Source organism: Dasypus novemcinctus, chromosome 12, assembly GCF_030445035.2.
Source record: "Dasypus novemcinctus isolate mDasNov1 chromosome 12, mDasNov1.1.hap2, whole genome shotgun sequence".
In the NCBI taxonomy this organism is placed as follows: Eukaryota; Metazoa; Chordata; class Mammalia; order Cingulata; family Dasypodidae; genus Dasypus; species Dasypus novemcinctus.
In genome coordinates this window covers 96,122,623-96,147,036 of record NC_080684.1, presented here as the reverse complement: position 1 = coordinate 96,147,036, position 24,414 = coordinate 96,122,623, and the positions used below count along the sequence as shown (strand labels likewise).

Here is a 24,414-nt window from a genome sequence, read left to right as displayed (position 1 = left end):
CAAGAATAGCCAGAAATAGCAGCAACGTACAGCCAGAAAGCACAAAAGAGATTGAGAAGTAATGAATTTTCTTGTTTGTTTGTCTGTTTTTTTTGTTTATTATTATTGAAATAATGAAAATGGTCTAATAATGATTGAAGGGATGAATGCACAACTGTGATTATACCAAATACCACTGATAGTATACTTTAGATGAATCGTTTGTTTTATTAATATGTATCAATAAAATTGATTTGCTAAAAAAATAGTAGAAAAATAGGGGGAAAAAATCACGTTGTGATACTGGCCTTCCTATAAACCTCCACAGTTTGGAAAGAAAAAGGCCTGTCATCCAGCAGAAGTAAGCAGGGTGGAGCACAGCAGCTTTCTCTCAGCACACGCCCACACGCTTCTGGGTCCATCCAAACGGCATGGGACACCGAGGCTGTGCCTTGGGTGGGTAACCAGGGACCCACAGGAACCAGGTGTGGTCCTGCCATCAGGATGAGGGCACAGAGAGATGCCCAGATATGGAAACAGAGGCCACACAGCTGGACTTAGAGCACCCCCCGCCAGGTGCCAAGGAAGCAGAGCAGGGGCCGTGGGCTCTGCCAGAGAGGATGCTGGAGGGCTTCCCAGAGGAGGCAATGATAACTTGGGCTTTGAAGGATGAGCATGATTTTTCCAGGTGGTCGAAGAAAGTGTTCCTGACCAGAAGACTCACAGAAGCAAATGTCTAGAAGCTGTAGGGTCATGACATTCAACAATAGTAATATTTTTTAAAAAGATTTATTTTGTTTATCTCTCCCCACCCCCTCACTATTTGCATTTGCTGTGTCTGTCTTCTTTGTTTCTTTAGGAGGCACCGGGAACCAAATCCGGGACCTCCAATGTGGGAGGGAGGCGCCTAGTCACTTATGCCACCTCCTTTTCCTGCTGTGTTGTGCTTCTCATTATATTTTTCTTCTTGTTTCTCTTGTTGCATCATCTTGTCACGTCAGCTCACCATACCTGCCTGTCACACCAGCTCGTTGTCCTGCTCGTCCTCTTTAGGAGGCACTGGGAACCTCTGCTCCTTGCTTTGTTGTGTCTCTCATTATGTTTTTCTTCTTGTGTCTCTTGTTGTGTCATCTTGTTGTGTGAGCTTGCTGCACCTGGCCATTGTGCCAGCAGGCTGTCTTCTTTAGGAAACACTGGGATCCGAACCATAGACGTCCCGTGTGGTAGGCAGGAGCCCAGTTGTTTGAACCACATCCGCTTCCCAACAATAGTGATTTAACAAGCACACGGCAAGCACCTGGTATGTGCGAGGTGAATAAGGCAGGTGTGCAAGGCCAAGGGGCGTATGTGCAGTCCGGAGCCTGGCAGTTTCCAGGGACCCACAGCCAGTTAGTGGCGGGGCAGGGGCTGGCTCCCAGATGGCTGCTCCTTCCCAAGGACCACACAGACCCCCGAGGAAGCCAGGCAGGGCGGGGGCTGTGGCTGATCCGGGTAGCTAGACCTGGAAGGGTCTGCCGCCCTAAGTGGGTCAGCTGCACAAGGGGGATTGAGCTGTGGTGGCGCTAGCAAGTAGGCGTGGTCCTCTGCTGTGACTGGGCAGGAAGTAGTTTCGCTTTCGGGTTCCTGGTTACATCTGGGAGCCCAGAGGATTTGCCCAGCAATCGTGCTGACCCAGAGCTGGCATCTGGTTCCACACCGCCCAGAAGAGCCCGCAGGGAGAAGCGGCCTTGGTACGCTGGGGATGGGGGGCGGGGATTGGGACCCCCCCAACTCCTCTTCCTCACAACAGCTCTGTCGCTGACTTCTGTCATCGCGTGATGGCATGTGGAGGAAAAAGACGCTCCAAGAGGCTGGTGTGGGCCACGCAGTTAAGTAGTGCCAGAATCTGCATTTGCACCCAGGTTTGTCTGGCTGCTCCTTTCTTGCCTTCGGCTTGGCTTGGGTTCCGGGGGGACAGAGAATGGCCAGGCGGCCCCCGAAGGAAGGAGAGGTGGTGAGCCAGCGCCTGCCCCTCCTCTGCCCTGAGGTCACCCCAGGTGCTGCTGTTGAGGTCTGGGGGTGGGGGGTGCGGGGGAGAGTTTCTTTAGAGATACAAGGAATCCAAAGGTTCTTTCACCCACCCGGTCGCTCAGCACCTACTCTGTGCCAGGCCTGCAGGGACGCCGTGGCGGGAGGCCAAGCGGGGCTGCCTGCCCCCTGCCCTCAACGGGGTCCTCTGCTCAGGGCTGCTTGGCGATGGGAGAAAGATGTGGCCCTGGACCTCCTAGATGCTCTGTCAGTTGAGCCACATACTCTTTTCAGTTCCGCTCACTTTTAAACATTTCTTGCAGTAGGTTTGGAGTTCTTTCTCTCTGGTTCACATTTAGATCTTTAATCCCTTTGGGGTTTATTTATATTCTGGTAGAAATTCCCCTCTAGCCAGGCCACCCCCACCCCCCTTTTAAAGCAGAACATGTTTATTGTGAAACTACTGCACACCAAGAGGAATAAGACTGTGCCTTCAAAAGGCAATGAACACCCTCCCCTCTAGAAAACTTCCCGTAAGCAATTAGTGGGTGGAGACGAGGGATCCGGACCCCCAGATCCCAGCTAGCTGCCTGGGGCGAGAAAGGGGAGGCTTTGGAATGGGGAGCTCAGGGCACAGCTGTGCTTCACCTTTTCTCTCGGACCCATTCCGCAATTCTCTTCCTTTTTCTCCTCATATGCAAATAGCAGAGCTAGAGTAAGAGGACACAAGGAAATCAGTGGACACTCAGAAATCGAGAGAAGGGTCAAAAGTGCAATAAATCAGTGAGGTCATTTGTGTGAAATCTGAATCATAGTCTTAATTCTCTGGCAGTCAGAAAAGAAAGATAAGTGGAATCACTCACCTGGCAGTGCGGCTGGGGTTGTGCCTTGGGAGAGCGGGGCTGCCTTCACAGACACGTAACACTTCCCACAACCCCCACTCCAGCGAAGAGGGACCTGGGGGCACGCAGGGTGTCTGTTCTAGTTTCTAAAGGCAGCCGCTGCAGCCCTCCGGAACCGAGTTGACTTTTCAGATGGAAATTGATTAGGCTAAACGCTCCCAGTTCTGAGGCCGTGAAAGTGTCCACATCCAGCCATGGTCAGAGATGCTGGTTCCCCAAGGTGCAGCGACCAGGCACGTGACAGGGCGATACGCTGGCCTCTCCCCTCTCCTCCAGGCCTCGGCTCGCCACCTCTCTTCCGCCTCCAGCTGCTCCGTGGGCCTGGCCCTTCAGGGGCCCCTTTCCATGACACAGCCTCCTGCCTGCAGGACCTCTCCTGGCTTTTTAGTCCTCTGATCATAAAGGACTCCAGTAAGAGTGTTAATCCTGAGTCCGGCCGGCCATCAATAAACCATTTTTCCTTCTCAAAATCATTCCTGAGTCCTTACCTCTCTATACTCAAATAATTGAACTTCTCTTAAATTCCACAACATTTTTGGTGACTCTGGTGGGACAATAAATGAAGGCCAGAGACGGTAGCATTTTGCTGCCCCTTCCAAATCCCCGAGGAAGCCGGGAGGACTCAGGTGAACCCCAAATCTGGGCGCCCCTGGATTAAATTTAATCCAGAAAAGATGTGGGCTCCACCAGAATCTTCCCGACAAAAATCGAGGGCAATGGAAGGTCTGAAGAGAAGGATTCTGGGAACGAAAAAGAACTCCGAACATGGAAGAAGGTAAGACTCCCCGGGTGAGCAGAGTCTGGAAGGCCCTAGCTTTAATTGCTAGGAAGGGGAGGCTGATCACCTCCCGAGAGAACCCTAGTAGCCCCAGATGGCTGGGGGGAAGCCGTTCTCTCTAGGCTTGGGAAAAGGAGGAAAACCGGGGAAAAGCCCTGGTGTTTTCCGTTTGTCTAACTGCATGTTAGAATCTGGTACTGGTCTTATATCCACTAAAGGAGTGGAGTCCCGATTTTAATAGGAAAGGCTATTTATAGGTTCAAGTCCTAATGTCCTGGAAATTGGTCTAGATTAAAGAAAACAAAACTTGGTTACAGGAAAATGGATCGACTTTTCTGGTGGAGCTTGGTCTGGGTGTAAAGTTTAAACAGTGGAAAAAGTCTAGCTGAAATCTTTTGTTATGGTGCTAATTTGTGAATGAATTCGCTTTATACCAAATGTTAAGTGTTCTGAGGTTTGTGATGGCTGTGGGGGCAGCCATGGTGAAAATAAATATATAAACTTGTGGGTCAGATTAGTGACCTTTGTGCTTCTGTCTGTGTCAGCTCAATGCTAGTGTTGGAGTTGTGTCCTTTTGTAAAGTAGAATTACAGCTGAGCTGGAGCCCTCCCTTGCCATTGGCAAGGGGGTGAAATGATTCTGGGGCAAAAGCTGAAGAATCTGGATGTTTGCGGAGTCTAGATGTTTGTGCATGCTCTGCTGTCTTGTCTCTGGTCTGGCCCTTTGCCGGGGCTTGGAGGCCATCTGTGTCCGCGCCACACACCCAAGTTTGTTGGGGATGTCCCAGTCAGGGCGGCTGGGTTCCTGGGAGAGTTGCCAAATTTGAGTAGGTTCTGTCTGCCCATTTTGGCTGAAAGCTGGAAAGGGGGGAGCGGCTTGTCCCTTTCCAGTGAGTCCACCCTTCTATTCATAAGCCGCATTCCTGTTTGTTGTGCACCCGACTGCCTGGAAGGTGGGGGGGAAGTGAAGGGGGTGAAAAGCAGAATCAGAATAAATGCAGTAAAGTTCCCTCCTTAGGGTGTCAAAGCCAAAATACCTTTGCATTCTGCCCAGGTTCTTAGAAGGTATTGTAGTAACTTTAAGTAAGAGAATGTGTTCTGTGAAGGTAAAATTTGTCTTAAGGGTATAAATAATTATAAAAGTTTTACAAAGCATTGTTTAAATTAAAGTATTTAAATGGCTAATTGCAGAAGGTCATTATTTAACAAAAACTGAATTAATAATAATAATAATAAAAGGCAATTTTATAACAAACTTATTCGGCAGCCAGTCTCCCCTGCCAACTTGCTTCCAAAAAAATTGTTTCTGGTATTACATGCTACTAAGTATTTAAAGTGAAAAAAAGTTCATTATTTTAACAAACTTGTTTAGTATTAATGGCAATTATATGTTGTAAGAAGTTTGCCTGGTAACTTAGTATGTGGGATATATGGAATGTGTTTTTATTGTTAAGGAAACAGAAGATGATTTTGTCCTAAGATAAAATGATTGATTATTGGAAAGAGTAGAGTGTGGGACAGAACCTGAATGAATACTGAAAGTGTAGAAGGTTTGTGGAAGGAACATTTTTATGATTAAAATTGAGTAAGATCAATATACAAAGAAAATCTTTTATCAATAGCTTCTTGTGCTTTAACCTCATCATTTCCTCAGTGTTTGAAGAAGAGTCTTACTTCTTTTAAAAGAACATTTTATGTTCTAGAAATCAAATCCTGAAAAGTAGCCTTTTATTTCAAACTAACTGCAAGAGATTTATTCTTTTACTTTAAAAGAAAAATTAAAGTAATGGTTAAGTTCATTTAATATGTTATAAGTCGAATGAAAGGTATTTAAAGGTGTTATAAAATTAATAAGTTTTTTTAAAAAAATTAATAAAAACTGTAACTAAGAGTTAAAATCATTTATAAATGCATTTATATTATAAAACAGTGGAAAGACAATAACTGAAATTATAGCTGGGTGAATTTAGCCTGAAACTATTATTTAAGTGTAAATTCTAAACTAACCTTTCCTTTGTTTATGGTTACTTCAAGCCTAACCTCACCCTTTGCCTTTGCCTATAGTTATTTCATAATTGAGAAGAGCTGGGACATCACTGTCTCCTCTCCTGGTATTAGTAACCCTTTCTCTCATGAATTCAAGTGTAAACTAAATAATTAGCTGCCTGATGGAATAAGGTTAAATGACCACTGGAGTTTTATTATCTCCAAAATCAAAAAAGGGAGTAGAAGGGGAGAAGTCTCCTGCCTTGACCGTCAGTGTTCCTAACAGTGGCAATTCATGAGAGAAAGCAGTCTGTCTCCCTGAGGCTTCAAATAGCCTCAGTAAATATATATATAATTAATCTTGTTGCTTATCCAAAATTCTGCTAATTTCAAAGTAAAATATAAAGTTCTAAAACAAAATGGTGCTAAGGTATTAAAAACATTTTAGTTATTACAGTCCATTAAGTAAGAAAAAAAATTCTTGTGGTAAACTGCATGGTCATAGTGCAAATTAAGAAGAGTTTCAAGAGTCTTTGAAATGTTTGCAGTCACACTTGTTTTGTAAAGATTAGAAGTTTAAAGTAATTAAAGTTATGTTTTTGTCTCAAACTATTTATATCTGCCTATTTGCTCAAATTGTTGAAGTTAAATATGCAGTTATATAAGTAATATGTATTTCTGGACCCCTAATTAATTAAGCTAAACAGTATATAAAATAATGCAAATTATAAATAATATCAATGAGTTTTGTTTCTGTGTCTAACTCTTTATGTCTGCCCATTTACTCAGTGTATGTCTTCATACATCAAGATAATAATATCAAATTAACAAATGAAAATTCTTAAAAGAGCTCTATTCAAATTGTTAATTAAATATGCAGTTATATATGTAAATAAATATTCTTAAAGCCCAAATTAAACTAAGCAAGATGAAAAAGTCATAGAAATCTGATTATAGAAACAATTGAGAAAGGGCCTCCTCTTTGCAAGAGCTTTAAAGGCAAGACTAGGTGTAGCAGATCAAATCTATCTACTAGGCTAGAGAATTAAGAATCAGTTTGCCTGGTAATTTCCCAGTTTAAACCTTTTGTCAGCCATAAAATGCAAAAAAAAACAACAAAGATTAGGTTAATTTTCACATAAGAAAAATGTTGATGTAACCCAGCGGCCTGCTGCCTCAGTCTCCCACTCCCGGGTTGGACAGCAGTGGAGGAGACCAGTTTAAGCCAGTCCTATGAGCAATAGAAGGATGCCCAAGAAGGAGCTAAGTTGGTGCCATTTCAGCACTAAATTCTATTCCTTATTTAACAAAAGGAGGAGCAAGTAAAAACTAAAATAGTTAGAATGTGATAGAGAAAGCAGTTAAATCAAACTTTTGCGTGAGAAAGTTAAATCTCAGATAAGCTGTAACTTCTGAAGTATCCAATCTATAAAAAACAGAAAAAGAACTTACATGCTAGGCTTAGGGGTATAAATTGTGTCATTTTTCTTTGTTCGGGGCACCAGCCATATCTGGCTCTGCGCCCCTTCTTGCAAGATTGAAAATAAATTATTTTCTTCTCCACAATCTGATGAGCCTTAATTTCTTCCAGAAGATTTCTTTCCAACGAAATAAAAGTAATTAGTGGCTCTATTAACAAATTTCAGTAAGTAAAAGAAAGTCCATAAAAACTATAGAGAGATCTTTCCTAGGTTATGATTTAAAAATATTAAGTAATTGTGTAATGTGTTTTAAAACCTGGTAGTCAGTATGCATGTGTTTTAAAACCTAGTAGTCAGTATGCTTTTAAATTAATAATTTTCATAACTTAAAAAAAAGAAGTCTTTAGCTTCCTATAAAAGAAAAAAAGAACATTCCTTGCATAAACTATTATGGTTTCAATTTTATTTAACTTGAGTGTAATCTCCCATAGTTAATTTATAAACTAAATTAACATTGTATGTACAAAATCTTTACAGTAATGAAAATTATAAGTTCACATTGGTGAAATTAGGCTAAAAGAAAAAGATTGTAGATATGCTCTCTTAAATAAAGAGTAAATTTCTTTCATTGGTAATTGTAATTTAGTAAGTTTATTTAAACATGAGGTGGCTAGTCAATGTAGTTATAGTCAATTATAAAGAGTTTGTAAAACATCTTCCAAACTGAAAATGTTTAAATAGTTCTAGTTGTAGAAGTCATTGTTAACTAAAACTTAAATTAGTATTAGTAGCAGAAATAACTTAATGATAATAAAACCTGTCTGAAAGCCACCGCAAAGTACATATTTAAGTAAATAGTAATAAAAAGTTATCTTGATTATATTGGAAGTCTTCTGTTTTCATTTTAACAATGAAAAATATTTTTTCCTCTATTACTAAAGTAAAGTACCTACTGTTATCTTCATAGTAAAATTGTGTAAGTAAACAGTCATTTGATATATGTGTTGCGTTAAGTTGTTTAAAATATATATAAAAACAAGGAATAAACTTTAACATTGTCAAACTCTTGTGCATTCAAACCAGGCCTTCAATACATTACAGGTGATCTCTCCATGTGAGTTATTGGCTAGGCTGGTCACTGAACCCCTCAATTAAAATATGTGCTATATCAGTCTCTGATTCTGCTCCTGAAGTCGATGGAAACTATATTGCAGTTTCAAGCTCCTGCAGCAGCCAATGATGACTCGGTACAGCCAAGTGTACAATAAATATCACCTCCAGACTGGCACTGTTCCATAGTGCCAGAGAGCACTATGCACCAGGCTAGTGAAATACTAGAAAATCTCTCTAAGATGAAAGATGCTGCAACTTGCTCACTGCGTTAAAAAACATGCTAAGTAGAGCCATAATACCAAAATACTGTAAGTAAAACTTAAACACAATTGGCATTATGGCCTGCTCTCATAGAGAGATAACATATAAGGTATTACAAACCTGAAACTCAAAACTAATAATTGTAACTCTGAATCCTTATGCATTAAGTAATACATTAGTTAATATTAAGTGCTGTACCTTTATCCTGTACTAAATATATGCCTAATAATTGTAATGTTAACTTTTCTATTTTAGATCAAGTGCAGAAGTATATTAGACATGTTAAATTCCTAGTAAAATCATTTTCTAAACAGTTAATAACATGTGAATAAATAAATAGAATAAATAGATAGAATAAAGTGGCAGTCTCAGCCAGTCTCAGTCAACTTCTATATTCTGCTGTACTCTGCTGTGTAGCAAAAGTGAGGCTTGCTTGCTGATGGTGAGTCACCTATTGAACAAGTCAAAATTGCTAGAAATTGTACAATGAAAACCAAGGTGTAAAAATCTTTATTCTGTAGTTCTGATCACTCCCACAGGTGAAAACTAAGAGTATTTCCAAATTAGTGTTCTAATCCTGAGTGAAGCCAGTTGCCCAAGAAGTGCCAGTTCACCAGGAGCATCTGACAGAGCAAATAAGTGTCAATCATTGAACAGTTTGGAATGTGTCTTCAGACAAAGCTAAATGTCTGTTGCAATTTCTCTCTAAAGATGGATAACTTAAAAAAGAATATATATGCTGTTCCCACCAGCTTTTAAAAAGGAGTGCCATCTTTATAGGCACCTAACCTTGTCTACCTCTGTAATCCAATGAGTGTCCTCTTTTAAAAACGGGTATTCCAAATTTTTAATTAAGTTTGTTTCTTTCAGAGTGAACATCTTATTAACCATATGAAAACTTCATCCAACTTCGTACAAAATGCCAGATCCATCTTCCTCCAGTTAAAATAAATTAATAAGACAATGACTACAGCCCATGGCCAGCAAAAAGCAGTTACAAAAAAGAGATCATCTCCCTTCAGCACCCCTTTTAAATTAAAGGTGTAAACTCTTTAAGAGTAAAATAAAAGTAATAGATGATCTGGAACCTGACTAGAAATCCACGTGAGTGCCAATGGCAGCAAAATAACTGCAGGAGGCCCCTGCCCAAGATTCTGCTGTCCAGAATGAAAAGTTCTAAACTTCTAAAAACAGTCCTAGATGCTGTACTAAAGACTGATAAATAATCAATCAAAACAACAAACAGCCATCCACCTCATAGCTCCAACAATAATTATGCCAAAGCTTAGCAAGTTAAACTTTGGCAAAAAGGGGGGAATGATGTGGGCTATGGGTGGAAGGCTCTTTGTCTCTTCAGAGATAACCTAAGCTGAAGGCTGTAGGTGTGAAATGGTAAGAGGCTGCAGTCCTGCCCTTAGGGACAACTAATTCCACAACAAGAGGATTAGGAGGATTTGGCCCAGTGGTTAGGGTGTCCATCTACCACATGGGAGGTCCACGGTTCAAACCCCGGGCCTCCTTGACCCGTGTGCAGCTGGCCCATGTGCAGTGCTGATGCGCACAAGGAGTGCCCTGCCAGGCAGGGGTGTCCCCTGCGTAGGGGAGCCCCACGTGCAAGGAGTGCACCCCGTAAGGAGAGCCGCCCAGAGCGAAAAAAAGTGCAGCCTGCCCAGGAATGGCGCTGTTGTGGAATTTAAGAGAAGTTCAATTATTTGAGTATAGAGAGGCCAGTACTCAGGAATGATTTTGAGAAGGAAAAATGGTTTATTGACAGCCGGCCGGACTCGGGAGCTTTCAGTTTGAATCCCGAGCCCCGAACAAGATTTTCAAACGTCTTTTATACAGAGAGGAAAGGCCAAATGGTCCCTTTGTTTCAGTTCTCAATAGGCTTCAATTAGCATATATCTTCCACATCTTAGGTAAGCTTTTAGCATGGACTCCAGACATTCTAGATAAGCCTTTAGAGTATTTGGTTTTTGCATTTCCCCTAAATACTTAAAGTTTATAGCCCTTGCATTGTTAAACATTTCCTGGGACTGGAGCCGCTGCCAGTCCCTAAGGGCAGGACTGCAGCCCCTTACCGTTCCACACCCACAAGTCAAACAACTTAGTTATCTCTGAAGAGACAAAGAGCCTTCCACCCATAGCCCACATCAGCACCGCACAGACGGAGAGCTGATGAAACACGGATTTCCATGACGCTGACAACAGCAGAAGCGGACAAAAAGAAGAACGCGCAGCGAATGGACACAGAGAGCAGACCACTGGCGGGCAGGGAGGGGAGAGAAAAAAAGAAAAGACCCATACTGAACGAGGTGGGTCACGTTTTAAGATCCTGCTTATTTAAAATGGGTCCCCACCCAGAGGCATAGATCAGCTTTCCTGGGGTTCACACAGCTTCCAGCCAGTGCCCCAGTGGTCACCAGCTCGAGGCATGCAGCAGAAAATACAAGGCTCTGCCCTGACATGCTCTAAAGGAGGGGGCTGAAAGCTCAGAACCAGGAGAGCACGGCGGGCATGCAGCCTGGGGAGGGACTGGGAAGCCCCGGAACTGGGGAGGCGGTGGGCCTCGACGCTTTCCCGCGGTGGGGAAGATGGGAAAGGCGGGCATGCTGGCTAGGCCAGCGGAGGTAGGGGGAAGGTGGGGAGGCAGGAGCAGCAGGCAGGGGGCTGCGTGCCGGGCAGAGGAGCTGAGGCTTGGTCCTGGGAGGCCAGTGAAGACGGCTCAGCAGGACGTACACAATCTTAATCCTGCTCTTCCCTGCCCGAGGGTGCCCTGCAGCCACTTGGAGGGATGTGCCTTGCTGGGAGCCTCTGCCCTGAGGCATCCCGATTGCTTAGGCAGGAGCTGATAAGGGTGGGAGGGTTCGCGGTCGGGGCCATGCTGTTGGCAGGACCAGGGCAGGCCTAGGTGCCACCTGGGCTTCCCCCAGCACCCGCACTTCTCCTCCCATCACCAGCCTTCTGGACCTTGACGCACCTGCAGGCTAACCCAGGGAAGCCGCTCGGAGGGCGATCAGGCAGGAGGGAAGGCCACCTGGCGTTGATGTGGGCTATGGGTGGAAGGCTCTTTGTCTCTTCAGAGATAACTAAGTTGTTTGACTTGTGGGTGTGGAACGGTGGGGGGCTGCAGTCCTGCCCTTGGGGACTAGCAGCAGCTCCAGTCCCAGGAAATGTTTAACAATGCGGGGGCTATAAACTTTAAGTATTTAGGGGAAATGCAAAAACCAAATATGCTAAAGGCTTATCTAGAATGTCTGGAGTCCATGCTAAAAGCTTACCTAAGATGTGGAAGATATATGCTAATTGAAGCCTATTGCGAACTGAAACAAAGGGACCATTTGGCCTTTCCTCTCTGTATAAAAGACGTTTGAAAATCTTGTTCGGGGCTCGGGATTCAAACTGAAAGCTCCCGAGTCCGGTCGGCCGTCAATAAACCATTTTTCCTTCTCAAAATCATTCCTGAGTCCTGGCCTCTCTATACTCAAATAATTGAACTTCTCTTAAATTCCAGAACAGCGTCACCTGGCAGAGGCCCAGCTTGGCCAGGCCAAGAATGACAGCACGGAGAAGGAGGGGATCCAGGTGTCACGGACACGCATTTGGGGCCGCCCGAGATCTCAGCGCCTTCTGCCCAGCCACTGTTCCCGCTCTGTGCTGGCGCTTCATTCTCCCGCTCCATGATTTCGAGAGGTGGCCCCGGCTTCCCTGCCACGCGGCACTGGAGGCAGGAAAAGGCGGAGGTGCCAGGCAGCTCTCCTCTCCCACTGCCCCTTACAGCAGGAAGCAAAACTCCTTTCCCAGAAGCCACCCAGCCGACTTCCCCTTGTGCCTCGTTGGCCAGGAGTAGGCCACACAGTCACCCCAAAGCTGCCAATGTGGGTGAGAAAGCATATCTGGATGTCCACTCCTCAGCTGAGGAGCAGTGGGGGGAAGGAGCTGGTGGGCAGAAGAGCGTGAGGGGCCGAGGGGCCTGCTGCGTTGTGGAGATGAAGGCTGAGAGGAAAGGCCGGCTTCCAGAAACGCCCAGTGGCTAGAAGGGGACAGCAACTGCCTGGAAACCCCCAGCTCTGCGGGGGCTGACGTGGATACCTCAGAGCTCCCCGTGTTTGCTCCTTGCTCCCCAAGCACATAGAAGCAATACACACCTACGGCGTCAACCCCTGCAGCCAAAGACCGCCAGGAAGCCCCCTGGAGAGAACAGGCTCACTGAGGCAGCGAGGGAGAGAGCGGCCTGGGCAGCCTCGGGGCCTCTCGGTGAGAGGGCGTCAGAGAGCGCCTGGCAGGGGTTGGGGCTTTGGTGGTCTGGGGGGGCTCTAAGGAAGACTGGGGGCAATTCGATGGTTGGGTCTCTCCGTGAGTCGTCACTGTAGAGAGTGGAGAGCGAACGAGGACAAAGCTGTGGTTGTAAAGAAGTTAACATTGTTTTTAGCCAACAAGGGGTGTGTGGTGATTTCCCCGTGGCACCGTGACCTTGTTTTTTCCTGTGCTTGGACGGAAGTACGAAGCGGCCTTGCTTTGTCTCATTTTCTCAGGGTCTCAGGCCACCTTGTCCGAAGTTGGTTTTCTGTGAAATCATTTGTGTCCAATAGGAGAATAATAGCAGCCTCCCTTTGAGTGTCAGGCCAGCTAATGAATGCCGGGCCCTGCTCTGTCTTCTTTCTCAATACTTACAAACAGGTGCATCAATATATAGAAGGGAAAATACCCACGTATCTTAAGACTCCTCTTCTTATTAAAATCAATTGACAATGAAACGTTCCTTATCATACCAACTCTTCTTTGACCACCTTTTTTATAATTTATACTTAGGTTTTTTTTTTTTTTTTATTTTCGGTATCCTTTATCTCAACTCTTCTCCTTTTATTGAGGAAGTTTTCTTCTATCCTTACCGTTTGAAGTGTTTTTATCAAGAAAGGGTGCTGTATTTTGTCAGATACCTTTTCTGGGTCATGTGATTTTTCCCCCTTCGATATGTTAACGTGATGTATTACATTGACTGATTCTCTTATCTTGAGCCAGCCTTGCGCACCTGGGATAAAATCCACTTGTTCATGGTGTATAAGTTGATTGCTGTGTTGTTGGATTTAATTATAAGTATTTTGTTAAGGATTTTTGCATCTAAGTTCATTTGAGAGATTGGTCTGTAGTTTCTCTTCTTGTAGTGTCTTTATATGGCTTTGGCATTAGGGTGATGTTGGCATTGTAGAATGAGTTAGGCAATGTTTTCTCCTTTTCAATTTTTTGGAAGATCAATATTTCTCTTTTTGAATATTATATGAACTCATGGCCCAATTAAACACAATAATCATAATTATAAATGATCTTTTCAATTATTATTATATTTAAATTATTAGGACTTGCAGTGGATACCCCTTTGAGCACTACCCCGAACATTTTCAAAATCATTCTTGCCTTCTGGAGTAGCAGATATTAAGGGTCAGTGGAATTCAGTTCCCCTATAAAGAGTCTTGGTTCCTTTGAGTGGAAAGTAATTAGACCATTGGTGCAATGTGAGCGGGCATGGTGCTGCTAGAAAGGATGCTACAAGTTAGACTTCACTCTGATTATTAGACATCATTATTATTATGTTATTATTTACTAATAATTTAAACATGATTTGCTTTCTATCAGGATAAAAACTTCACTTATTTTCATGCTTGCACAATTTGCTTTCACCATTTACCCAATTCCTTTCACACTCTGCATCACACGAGGTATTATATCAAGTCCCCTTTCCCCCTGGAGCCCTCCCTTCTGGAACTTTCTCCTTCTTGTTCCATTCTGGACCTGTTGCTCTCCAGGCCTGCCCCGCTGCGTGTCCACCTGCCACCCGGGGACTCATCTTCTCTCTTGCTTGGTTTTCCTGTCCCTGTGATGTGGGCTATGGGTGGAAGGCTCTTTGTCTCTTCAGAAATAACTTAGCTGTTTGACTTGTGTCTCTTCAGAAATAACTAAGTTGTTTGACTTGTGGGTGTGGAACGGTAAGAGGCTGCAGTCCTGCCCTTAGGGACGGTGACAGCAGGCTCCAGTCCCAGGAAATGTTTAACAAAGCAAGGGCTATAAACTTTAAGTATTTAGGGGAAATGCAAAAACCAAGGCTTATCTAGAATGTCTGGAGTCCTTGCTAAAAGCTTACCTAAGATGTGGAAGAGATATATGCTAATTGAAGCCTATTGAGAACTGAAACAAAGGGACCATTTGGCCTTTCCTCTCTGTATAAAAGACGTTTGAAAATCTTGTTCGGGACTCGGGATTCAAACTGAAAGCTCCCGAGTCCTGCCGGCTGTCAATAAACCATTTTTCCTTCTCAAAATCATTCCTGAGTCCTGGCCTCTCTATACTCAATTAATTGAACTTCTCTTAAATTCCACAACACCTGGACCTACATCTTTCCTTCTTGGTTATCATCCCCACTTCCTCACCCCCACCCCCTTTTTCGGTGTTGCCACTCATTCTCAAATAATTTTCTAAGAATTAACTGTGGGTAGTAACTTTTTTTTTTTTTTTTTAAAGATTTATTTATTTATTTAATTTCTCCCCCCTCCCCTGGTTGTCTGTTCTTGGTGTCTATTTGCTGCGTCTTGTTTCTTTGTCCGCTTCTGTTGTCGTCAGCGGCACGGTAAGTGTGGGCAGCGCCATTCCTGGGCAGGCTGCTCTTTCTTTTCACGCTGGGCGGCTCTCCTCACGGGCGTACTCCTTGCGCGTGGGGCTTCCCCACGCGGGGGACACCCTTGCGTGGCACGGCACTCCTTGCGCGCATCAGCGCTGCGCATGGCCAGCTCCACACGGGTCAAGGAGGCCCGGGGTTTGAACCGCGGACCTCCCATATGGTAGACGGACGCCCTAACCACTGGGCCAAAGTCCGTTTCCCTGGGTAGTAACTTTTCTATTCCCCATTTAGCTCTGTCTTCTGTTTTATTGTCTAGGTGTACGTAATTCTTTTTTTCCCATCCTTTCTCTAGAGTTCTTTGTCAATCATCTGTTTTCCCTCTCATTTTTAAAAGTTTACTTTTTGATTAAAAATTTTTTTTAGAGCAGTTGTAGGATTACAGAAAAGTCACGCAGGAAGTCCAGAGCTCCTATATACCACTCCCTCACATACACACATTTTCCCGTTATTAACATTTTGCACCAGTGTGTACCTTTGTTATAACTAATGAATCAATTACTATCGTCCTATTATTAACTGAAGTCCGTAGTTTACATTATGGTTCACTCTTTTTGTTGTACATTTCTAGATCGTTGTGGTTTTTAAAAATGTTATTGTGGTGACATATATACAACACAGAATTTCCCATTTTACCCACTTTCAAGTCTCCGGTTCAGTGGTGTTAATTACACCCCAGTGTGGTGTCCCCACCACCTCCGCCTGGCCTCTCGTGCTAGGAGGACGGGTTCCTTCTCCAGGGGGCGTCAGGACAGAAGGGACAGCGGGAGAGGAGCTGGGAAGGTGCCGCAGGGAGCCATGCTGCCCTTGTAGGCTCGAAAGTCAAGTGGGATTTTTGTTGTTTGTCACCAGAGGAATACATGCTGATTTGGGGGGCTTTATGAAAGTACAGAAAAGTATAAAGAAAACAATGCAAATAATAACCCATAATCCCAGCACCAGATATGGCACTTTTACTATTTTGTTGTTTTTTCCAGGCCTTTAGTTTTCTTTTCTTTTTTTTTAAAGGTGTGTTTATTTATTTATTTCTCTCCCCCCTGCCCAGTCGTCTGTTCTCTGTGTCTATTTGCTGTGTCTTCCTCTTTGTCCACTTCTGTTGTTGTCAGCAGCATGGGAATCTGTGTTTTTTTTTTGTTGCATCATCTTGTTGTGTCAGCTCTCCATGTGTGTGGCGCCATTCCTGGGCAGGCTGCACTTTCTTTCGCGCTGGGCAGCTCTCCTTACAGGGTGCACTCCTTGGGCGTGGGGCTCCCCTAAGCGGGGGACACCCCTGCGTGGCAGGGCACTCCTTGCGTGCATCAGCACTGCGCATGGGCCAGCTGCACACGGGTCAAGGAGGCCCGGGGTTTGAACCGTGGACCTCCCATGTGGTAGACGGACGCCCTAACCACTGGGCCAAGTCCGCTTCCCGTCTTTAGTTTTCTAATGCCTGTGTGTAGATATTAAACTTAGAAACCTCAAAACTCACAAAATACACAGTTTTAATGGTTGCACAGTATATTATGCGAGAGTGGCATAATCTAGTTCATTGATCCTTGATTGCTGGGTGTGTGAAGCTCCTCATTTTCTGCCTTTTTTTTTTTTAAAGATTTATTTTATTTATTTCTCTCCCCTTCCCCCATTGTCTGTTCTCTGTGTCCATTCACTGTGTGTTCTTCTGCATCTGCTTGCATTATCAGGCAGCACTGGGAATCTGTGTCTCTTTCTTTGTTGCGTCATCTTGCTGCGTCAGCTCTCCATGTGTGCAGCGCCACTCCTGGGCAGGCTGCGCTTTTTTCACGTGGGGCAGCTCTCCTTGTGGGGTGCACACCTTGTGCATGGGGCACCCCTACGTGGGGGCACCCCTGCATGGCATGGCACTCCTTGCACACGGCAGCACTGCATGTGGGCCAGCTCCACACGGGTCAGGAGGCCCTGGGGATTGAACCCTGGACCTCCATATGGTAGACAGACGCTCTATCAGTAGAGCCACGTCCGCTTCCCATTTTCTGCTATCTTAAATAATCATATGGTGCACAGCCTTACACATAGATTGTTATGTGCAAATCTACTTGTCACCTTAAGAGACGTATATCAATGTGGAATTACTGGCCCAACGATATTAAATATTTTTGAAAGCTCATGACACAGAGGCTTGACCACGTACTGGATTTCTGACCTTGGGCCAGCCACTTAATATCCATACTTCAGTTTCCTCATCTGTAAATGATGAGCCTCATGACACAAACCTCAAAGGCTATTGGAAAAACAACAGGAGTTGTTCTCTGTAAAGCCTTAGAGCAATTCCTGGTAGAGAAGAGAGCCCACTGCGGCAGGGCTCTGGCCATTAGCTGTTACTATACCTGAAAGTGCATTTACTGACAGTTCACTCGGGCCCCGGGCAGGAGAGTGGATAAACAGTGCCTGAACACAAGCAACGTTTGCTTTCCTTCCTCATCCCCAGGACAAGATAATCACAAGCAGAACCGGAGTGTAAATTGGTACAGTTTCTTTGAATAGCGCTGTAGCTCTAGATGGGAAGAAAATTGTTTTCATGTGGATGGAAACTAACCCTGTAATTCTACTCCCAGAAATACCTTAAGGGAACACTTTCAAATGTGGAAAAGTTTTATGCAAGAGAATATTTTTGTACCATTATTTATGTGAAAAATCAGAAACCACCCAGGTCCAGGTGCCAGGAGGACCATGGGGAGACCAGGTGTCATCGGGGGCCAGGGGCTGGCAGGACTCTGGGGCCTGGGGGTGGAAGATGTTGCAAAAGCAAGGAGGGCCCAGGCCTTGGGTAGCTGGAGCACCAGGAAGTTCATCAAGACAGAAGCTCGGCGGTTGAGCCCCTGCTTCCCACATGGGAGGTCCCAGGTTCGGGTCCCGGTGCTTCCTAAAAACAAAAAAACATACAACAAGCAAAAAATGAAAAAACCAACTCAGCAGAGCCGATGTGGCTCAGTGACTGAGCGCTGGCTTCGCATATACGAGGTCCCAGTTTCAATCCCCATCCCCAGGTACCTTAATAAAAAAAATTCTCGGAAGGCAGAGGCTCGGGCACAGGGTGCCAGACATCGTTTTGGAATGAGAAGAGTCATTTACAAATAAACATATAAACACAAATCCAGGCTTCTGTAAGTTTAAGGGAGGAGAGAGTAGTTGTCACAAGTGTGGGATGTGGGTCAGAAGGATGTGGGTCCCAGTGTGTGCCCGAGCACTACGGCGAGACCTTGGGCAAGTCGCCGGAACACTGAGCACTGGTTTCCTCTGCTGACCAATGGGAACCAAAAGGGACCCATCTCACAAAGGGGCGTGATTGTCTACTTAGAAAGCACCAGGAGCCCCGCGCGCCACGGCTGCTCAGCTGCTCGATAAAGAGTAGTTGCTCTCATTAGGAAGCACAAATGTTCCCAGCCCCAGGTAATTGCCAGAACCTTCCTTCCAACCTTTTCTTCTGTGTATGGATGTCATTGCTTCCATAACCTCCAGGCGGCTGTGTCCTTTCTGAGTCTCTTCTCCTTGGACCCCAGCAGGGCTTCTGACTTGCCTTGGAAATGAGGGCAGAGGGAGCTGGAGCGGGCTGAGTAACTTTCTTTAAATAGCACCAGCAGTGCCCTGTGAGGGAGGGACAGGTCCCGTTAGGTCTGTTTTGACATCTGCCGACTTTCCAGAAGGAACCCCTCTGAGCCCGGCCCCCTTTGCACCCTGTTGCCACAGTGGGCTCACAATCCCCCAATTTGTTTTCTCCTCCCCAAGGCTGAAGCAAAACCTCCTTCCAAGCTGGTCGCAGACTGGTGAGCTGTAAGGACAAACTCAGACACCCCTCAGCAGGCACCATGAGCAAAGAAGCAGGTGAGAACTGCCCTGGTCACGCCTCCTCCTTCCTGGGCGCTTCCTGCTTGGGACCTAGACTGAGTGGCACCTTCTCCAGAGCTGAGTGAGCCTCCTAGGAGTCAAGAACTGAGGAGAAGGGGAGTGGGCGCAGCTTCGTGGTTGAGCGCCTTTCCCCCTAATACAGTCTTGTGCAAACATAGTGGCCAGCTTGGGTTCAGGTTCAGAGGTGCCCCCTGAGACCAGCCCGGAGGAGAGAGCAGTGATAGGGCCGGAGTCCCAGGATCCGGGCTGAGGGTCCAGCTCCCCGCCCCTCCCCCGCTCCCAAGGCCCCTCCACTGCCCATCTTGGGGCGTCAGGTTTGGTTTTATTGAAGGAGGGAGTCCACTTTCCATACTCCGTGCTGCTGGGGTCAGTCACGAGGAGTAGGAGGATGTCGATTCGTGTGAAGCATTACTTTTAAAATAAAAAAAACACATAGATAGCTATAGGGTAGAATGCAGAAACCATAGTAGTTTTCAAAACATAAGGCTTCAAATTACTATTAAAGAAATGCTTGGCAGCCGGAACCTTCTGCTTGCTGGCTCTAGACAGCTGATCACCCTCTGGGAGTCTCACTTTCTTCTTCTGTGAAATCAGGAGAATGCCTCTCGTGTGGCTCTAGGGAGAAGCAGCTTTTACATCACATCCCAGCACACACATAACTACATACCTCTCCCCAGGCTCTTACCTGCAATCCCAGAACCCCCCCACAAACCACACGTTTTTTGGTAACTCGTTTGGGCAGTAATCCTGACCTGAGGCATTTTAGAGTTATCACATCATTCATCCCACTAAATGTGAATATTAATGTTCTCATTGCCAAAACAAGAATGCATTTGATTCTAGAGTGCTGTCCTCCCTGTTGTGCTGAGAAATTGCAAACGTGCCCTGTGTTCCCTTTCTAATACCTAAGAAGTTCTGAATTTCTATACACATCTAAATCTTACCTGAAATCATTCACAAAAACATGCATTCTTGGGGCGCAGATGTAGCTCAGCAGCTGAGCACCTGCTTCCTATGTACAAGCTGCTGGTTCAATCCCCGGTACCTCCTTTAAAAAAAAATGCATTCTTATGTTTGAGGCACACAGATACATTCTATTTCATTTTTAAAATGCAACTTTTGATTTCATACCCTCCTTATGGGTTGGCACTTACCTTCTGAAGTCGCTGATAGCCAGTGCTTGGCACGCAGTGGGCTGTTGTTAACTGGACGCTGTCACTGAAAGCCCTCCGTTTCCTGGGGCCTGCAGACTCACTTTCTGGTTGCTCTGAGCTGAAAACGACCCGTTCCTCCACCAAGTGGAGTGACATTTACTGGAAAACTCTGTTAAAAGTAGCCCATGTTTTTGTGATCTAGATATCTTAAAAAAAAAAAAAAGATACTAAAAAAAACTGAAAAAAAAAAATTAGCCTAAAAGAGAGCTGCTCAGGAAGATGAACCTTTAGCCACCTTATTCTCAATGCCCTTTATTTTCTGCTACCGTCTCCTCTAACTTTGTTCTGTTTTTTCCCAAATAGAGAGTGAAAGCTTTCTCGAGAATGTCATTGAGGCTCTCCAGGTCACAGTGAGCAGAGAAGAACTGCAGCGTCTGCTGGCTGACAACCGGGCCTGGAGCAGCTTCGTGGCTGAGGCCCGTCTGTCCAGGTAATCCCCACAGGGGCCCCAGGAATGCCAGCCCACCTGCCTGCTGACTGCTTTCCCCTGGGCAGGGACACCTTCTCTCGTGGTTGGGTTTGGGTCTGTGGATGTCCCTTCTCAACAACCCACGAGGAATACTTCTGCCATGTCAACTGCTGGCAGTGAATGGCCCTGGGTTGAGAAGAGATGCAACCCACCCAAGGCAGTACGATTTGTCCCCTCCAGAGTTGTGTGTCCTGGGCAAGTTACCTAACCACTCTCTGCCTTAGTTTCTTCATCTGTTGGGTTTGTGAGGAAAATAGATAACACATGCAAAGTGTAGCATAATGACTGGCATATAGTATATGCTCAATTAATCTTAACTTTTTTATTTTTAAGTTGTGGGTCTACAGAACAATCATGCATAACACATAGGATTCCCATATATCAACCCTTGTATGGGTATGGAACATTGGTTACAATGGATGATAGCACATTTTTATGATTTTGCTATGAATTAAATACTTAGGGATTACTGTTTGTATAGTACAGCTCGCATTTGATGTTGTCAGTGTTTTAGATTTTAGCCATTCAATGGGTGCTAGTGGTGTCTCTTCCTTTTAATTTGCAATTCCCTACTGATATATGGGGTTGGGCATCTTTTCACATGCTTATTTGCCAGCTGTTTATCTTTTTTGGTGAGGCCTCAGTCAGAAAGGTCTAAGACCATCAGACTTGAAAGAGAGCAGGTACCAGGTAGAATGACCTTTAACGCCCTTTCTAAATGCTAGTATTTTTTTAAAATATAAGATTCTCTGAATGAAGATTTTTCTGTTCTAATCCCACTTCTCTTTGTTTATATGTGGAGTCCCCATTACACAAAACACTTTGGTAGCGATGACATTGACTTGTCCTTGAGTGAGTAAAAGTCTTTATCAAATATACTAAAGAGGATCTTAAGATGATTTTTACTTATTTATTTCCTTATTGAATAAAGACTATGGAGAATCTATCAGGTAAAAAAACCAAGTGTTTACCATTGAAAGAAAAATTCCTTACGTTTGTGGAATTCTTTTCCATCTGATTTATAGTAAAAGTTCTGTGATTTATGCAGGATAGATCTTATCAAGCCCATTTTACAGATGAGCAAACCGCCTTTCTTACTTACTTGACCTTCATTGTTACAGGGATGAGGCAGAGATGCTACGTGATGCTCTGAATGAGCGTAAAGATGACATGCTCCACCAACCCCGGCTTGATAGGGACAGCCTTTTGAACGCATTTCCTCGAGTGAAAATGGAGCTGGAGCAGCGTATAGGAGAGCTTCACGCCCTTGCAGATGAGGTTGACAAGACACACAAGAACTGCACCATTTCCAACGTGGTGGCCACGACCACCAGCACCGTCTCCGGCCTCCTGACCATTCTCGGCCTGACTCTGGCACCTGTGACAGCAGGGGTCAGTCTGGCATGCTCGGGAGTTGGGGTGGCGTTGGGGGCAGCGGCTGCAGTCACCAGTGTTTCCACCAGCATCGTGGATCACACAAGCATGTCCTCAGCAAAAGCCAAAGCCAGTAATTCAGCGTCAACCAGCTTTGATAAAGAAAAGGTGATGGCAGAAGTTCTGCGGGACAATGTACCCAAAATTGCTTCCAATGCAGAGAAATGTTTCCAAGCACAGAAAACCATTAGGAGCACCGTCAGAGCAATTAGGGTGGCCAAAGCCAACCCTCGCTTAGTGGACAGTGCCGCCCGTTTCACGAGCGCTGGGAGCACTTCAACCCGAAGTTACTGGCGGGTGCAGAAAGCCTTTGGAGGCACCACTCTGGCAATGACCAAAGGAGCCCGGATCATGGGGGTGGCCGCTACAGGGCTCTTCCTTGCGATGGATGTGGCTAGCCTAGTGAAAGAGTCAAAGCATTTACATACGGGGGCAAAGACAGAGCTGGCTGAAGAGCTGAGGCAGCAGGCTCAGGAGCTACGGCAGGAGCTAAAGGAGCACACCACGGTGCACGAGCTTCTGCGTAGCCTGTCTCAGTGACCCCCAAAGCAGCGCGGGGAGCAGGGCATATGTGCTGGAGGGCGGCGTGGAGATGTTCCATTAAAGAGAAAAGGAGGGTGGGATAAAGTTTATGGAATTGGGACTTGAGGAGTTTGATCTTTCTGCAGCTGAGCATGGCAAGGGAAGTGCCAATGCAGAGGGCGAGAGTCAAAGAGAAGGTAGGAAAGATAGAGCATGGAATAAGGAAGGAGAGTGGGCTAGAGAGGGAGGAGATGGAAAAAAAAGTGTTTTTTTGTGTTTTTTTTTTGGACTAAAGAAGATATCGAGAGCATGACTAGAAGGGGAAGTGTACAGGAACAGATGGTAAGAAGGCTAGAAAGGTAACAAGTTGAAAAGGAGAGAAATCCACCATTGACCCTCCACATAGTTTGACGTCCCAGCGGAAATGAAGTCTTCTCCAGGTGGTCTCCAGCTCTATCTTTCTTCTTCTTTTTTTTTTAAAGATTTATTTTATTTTAGTTCTCTCCCCTTCTTCCTCTCCCCGTTGTCTGCTCTCTGTGTCCATTCGTTGTGTGTTTTTCTGTATCTGCTTGCATTCTTGTTAGCGGCACCGGGAATCTGTGTCTCTTTTTGTTGTGTCATCTTGTTGTGTCAGCTCTCTGTGTGTGCGGCGCCATTCCTGGGCAGGCTGCACTTTTTTTTGCGCTGGGTGGCTCTCCTTACGGGGCGCACTCCCTGCACGTGGGGCTCCCCTACATGGGGGACAGCCCTGCATGGCACGGCACTCCTTGTGCACATCAGCATTGCGCATGGGCCAGTTCACCACACGGGTCAGGATGTCCTGGGTTTGAACTCTGAACATCCTATATGGTAGGTGAACACTCTATCAGTTGAGCCAAATCCGCTCCCCTCTTTCTAATATCAACTTTTTCTTGTCTTCCAGTGAGTTTAGATCAGGCAGGCGATGATCTCCTGATGATAATGGTGGTGGTGATGTTGATGATGATGGTGGGGGGGGGTAGTGGTGGTGATGAGAGCAGTGGGTGAAGCTTTTGGCAAGTCACCAATCCTGTTTGGGTTAGAGTATTATAGCAGTTTGATATTACTGATGAATTCCAAAAAGAAATACTGGATTATGTTTGTAAACTGATCTTTTCCTCTAGGCATATTAGATTATACTGGATTCATAGGTTTATTTGATTAAGTAATTATGTAAACCTTTTGTGCCAATAGGGCCTTGAGTCTCCACCCTTTGGTGTGTGGGGACTCACAGATAAAAGGCATGGCAAAGGACAGAGTTGAGCATTTTTGATGTTGGAGTTTGATGCTGAAGCCTTAAGCTGGAGCCCTGGAAAGTAAGCTCACAGAGGAACCCTGAGCCCAGGAAGGAACAAGACCCTGGAAGGGAGGAACCCAGGAAGCCTGAACCCTCACAGACGTTGGCAGCCATCTTGTTCCAACACGTGGCAATAGACTTTGGTGAGGGAAGTAACTTATGCTTTATGGCCTGGTATCTGTAAGCTCCTACCTCAAATAAATGCCCTTTATAAAAACCAACCAATTTCTGGTATTTTGCATCAGCACCCCTTTGGCTGACTAATACAAGTATACTGAAGGAACAATGAGGTTTCAATGAAATTGCTAATGCTGTACAGGAACATTTGGGGAAAAAGGGTGAAACTTGATGCCAGAAACAGGCCAGGAATCTTGTGATGTGGCCAGAAGATCAACCAGCTTGGGGTCAAGAGCTGCAGCCTCTCTGAGCCTGTTTCCTCCTCATTTGGTGGGGTGGGGGTGGGGGTGGGACGAGATGGTATCT

At 45.3% G+C, this 24,414-nt stretch overlaps 1 protein-coding gene across 4 annotated transcripts; it reads left to right on the top strand.

Moving 5' to 3' along the window:
- The first annotated feature begins 1,585 nt into the window (after positions 1-1,585).
- On the top strand, positions 1,586-24,152 carry LOC101411126 (apolipoprotein L3). 4 transcript variants are annotated; one of them, XM_071219047.1, is made up of 6 exons: positions 1,593-1,709; positions 9,317-10,761; positions 11,966-12,703; positions 18,858-18,953; positions 20,495-20,621; positions 21,782-24,152. In XM_071219047.1, exons 4-6 carry the CDS (start codon positions 18,938-18,940, stop codon positions 22,632-22,634), a joined length of 996 nt encoding a protein of 331 aa, XP_071075148.1. In that variant the 5' UTR covers positions 1,593-1,709; positions 9,317-10,761; positions 11,966-12,703; positions 18,858-18,937; the 3' UTR covers positions 22,635-24,152. The 4 variants fall into 4 exon arrangements, with proteins under 4 accessions (XP_004456449.1, XP_071075148.1, XP_058164726.1 ...); XM_058308743.2 differs by having other exon boundaries at positions 11,961-12,703; XM_004456392.4 differs by lacking the exons at positions 9,317-10,761; positions 11,966-12,703 and having other exon boundaries at positions 1,586-1,709.
- The last annotated feature ends 262 nt before the right edge of the window (positions 24,153-24,414 follow it).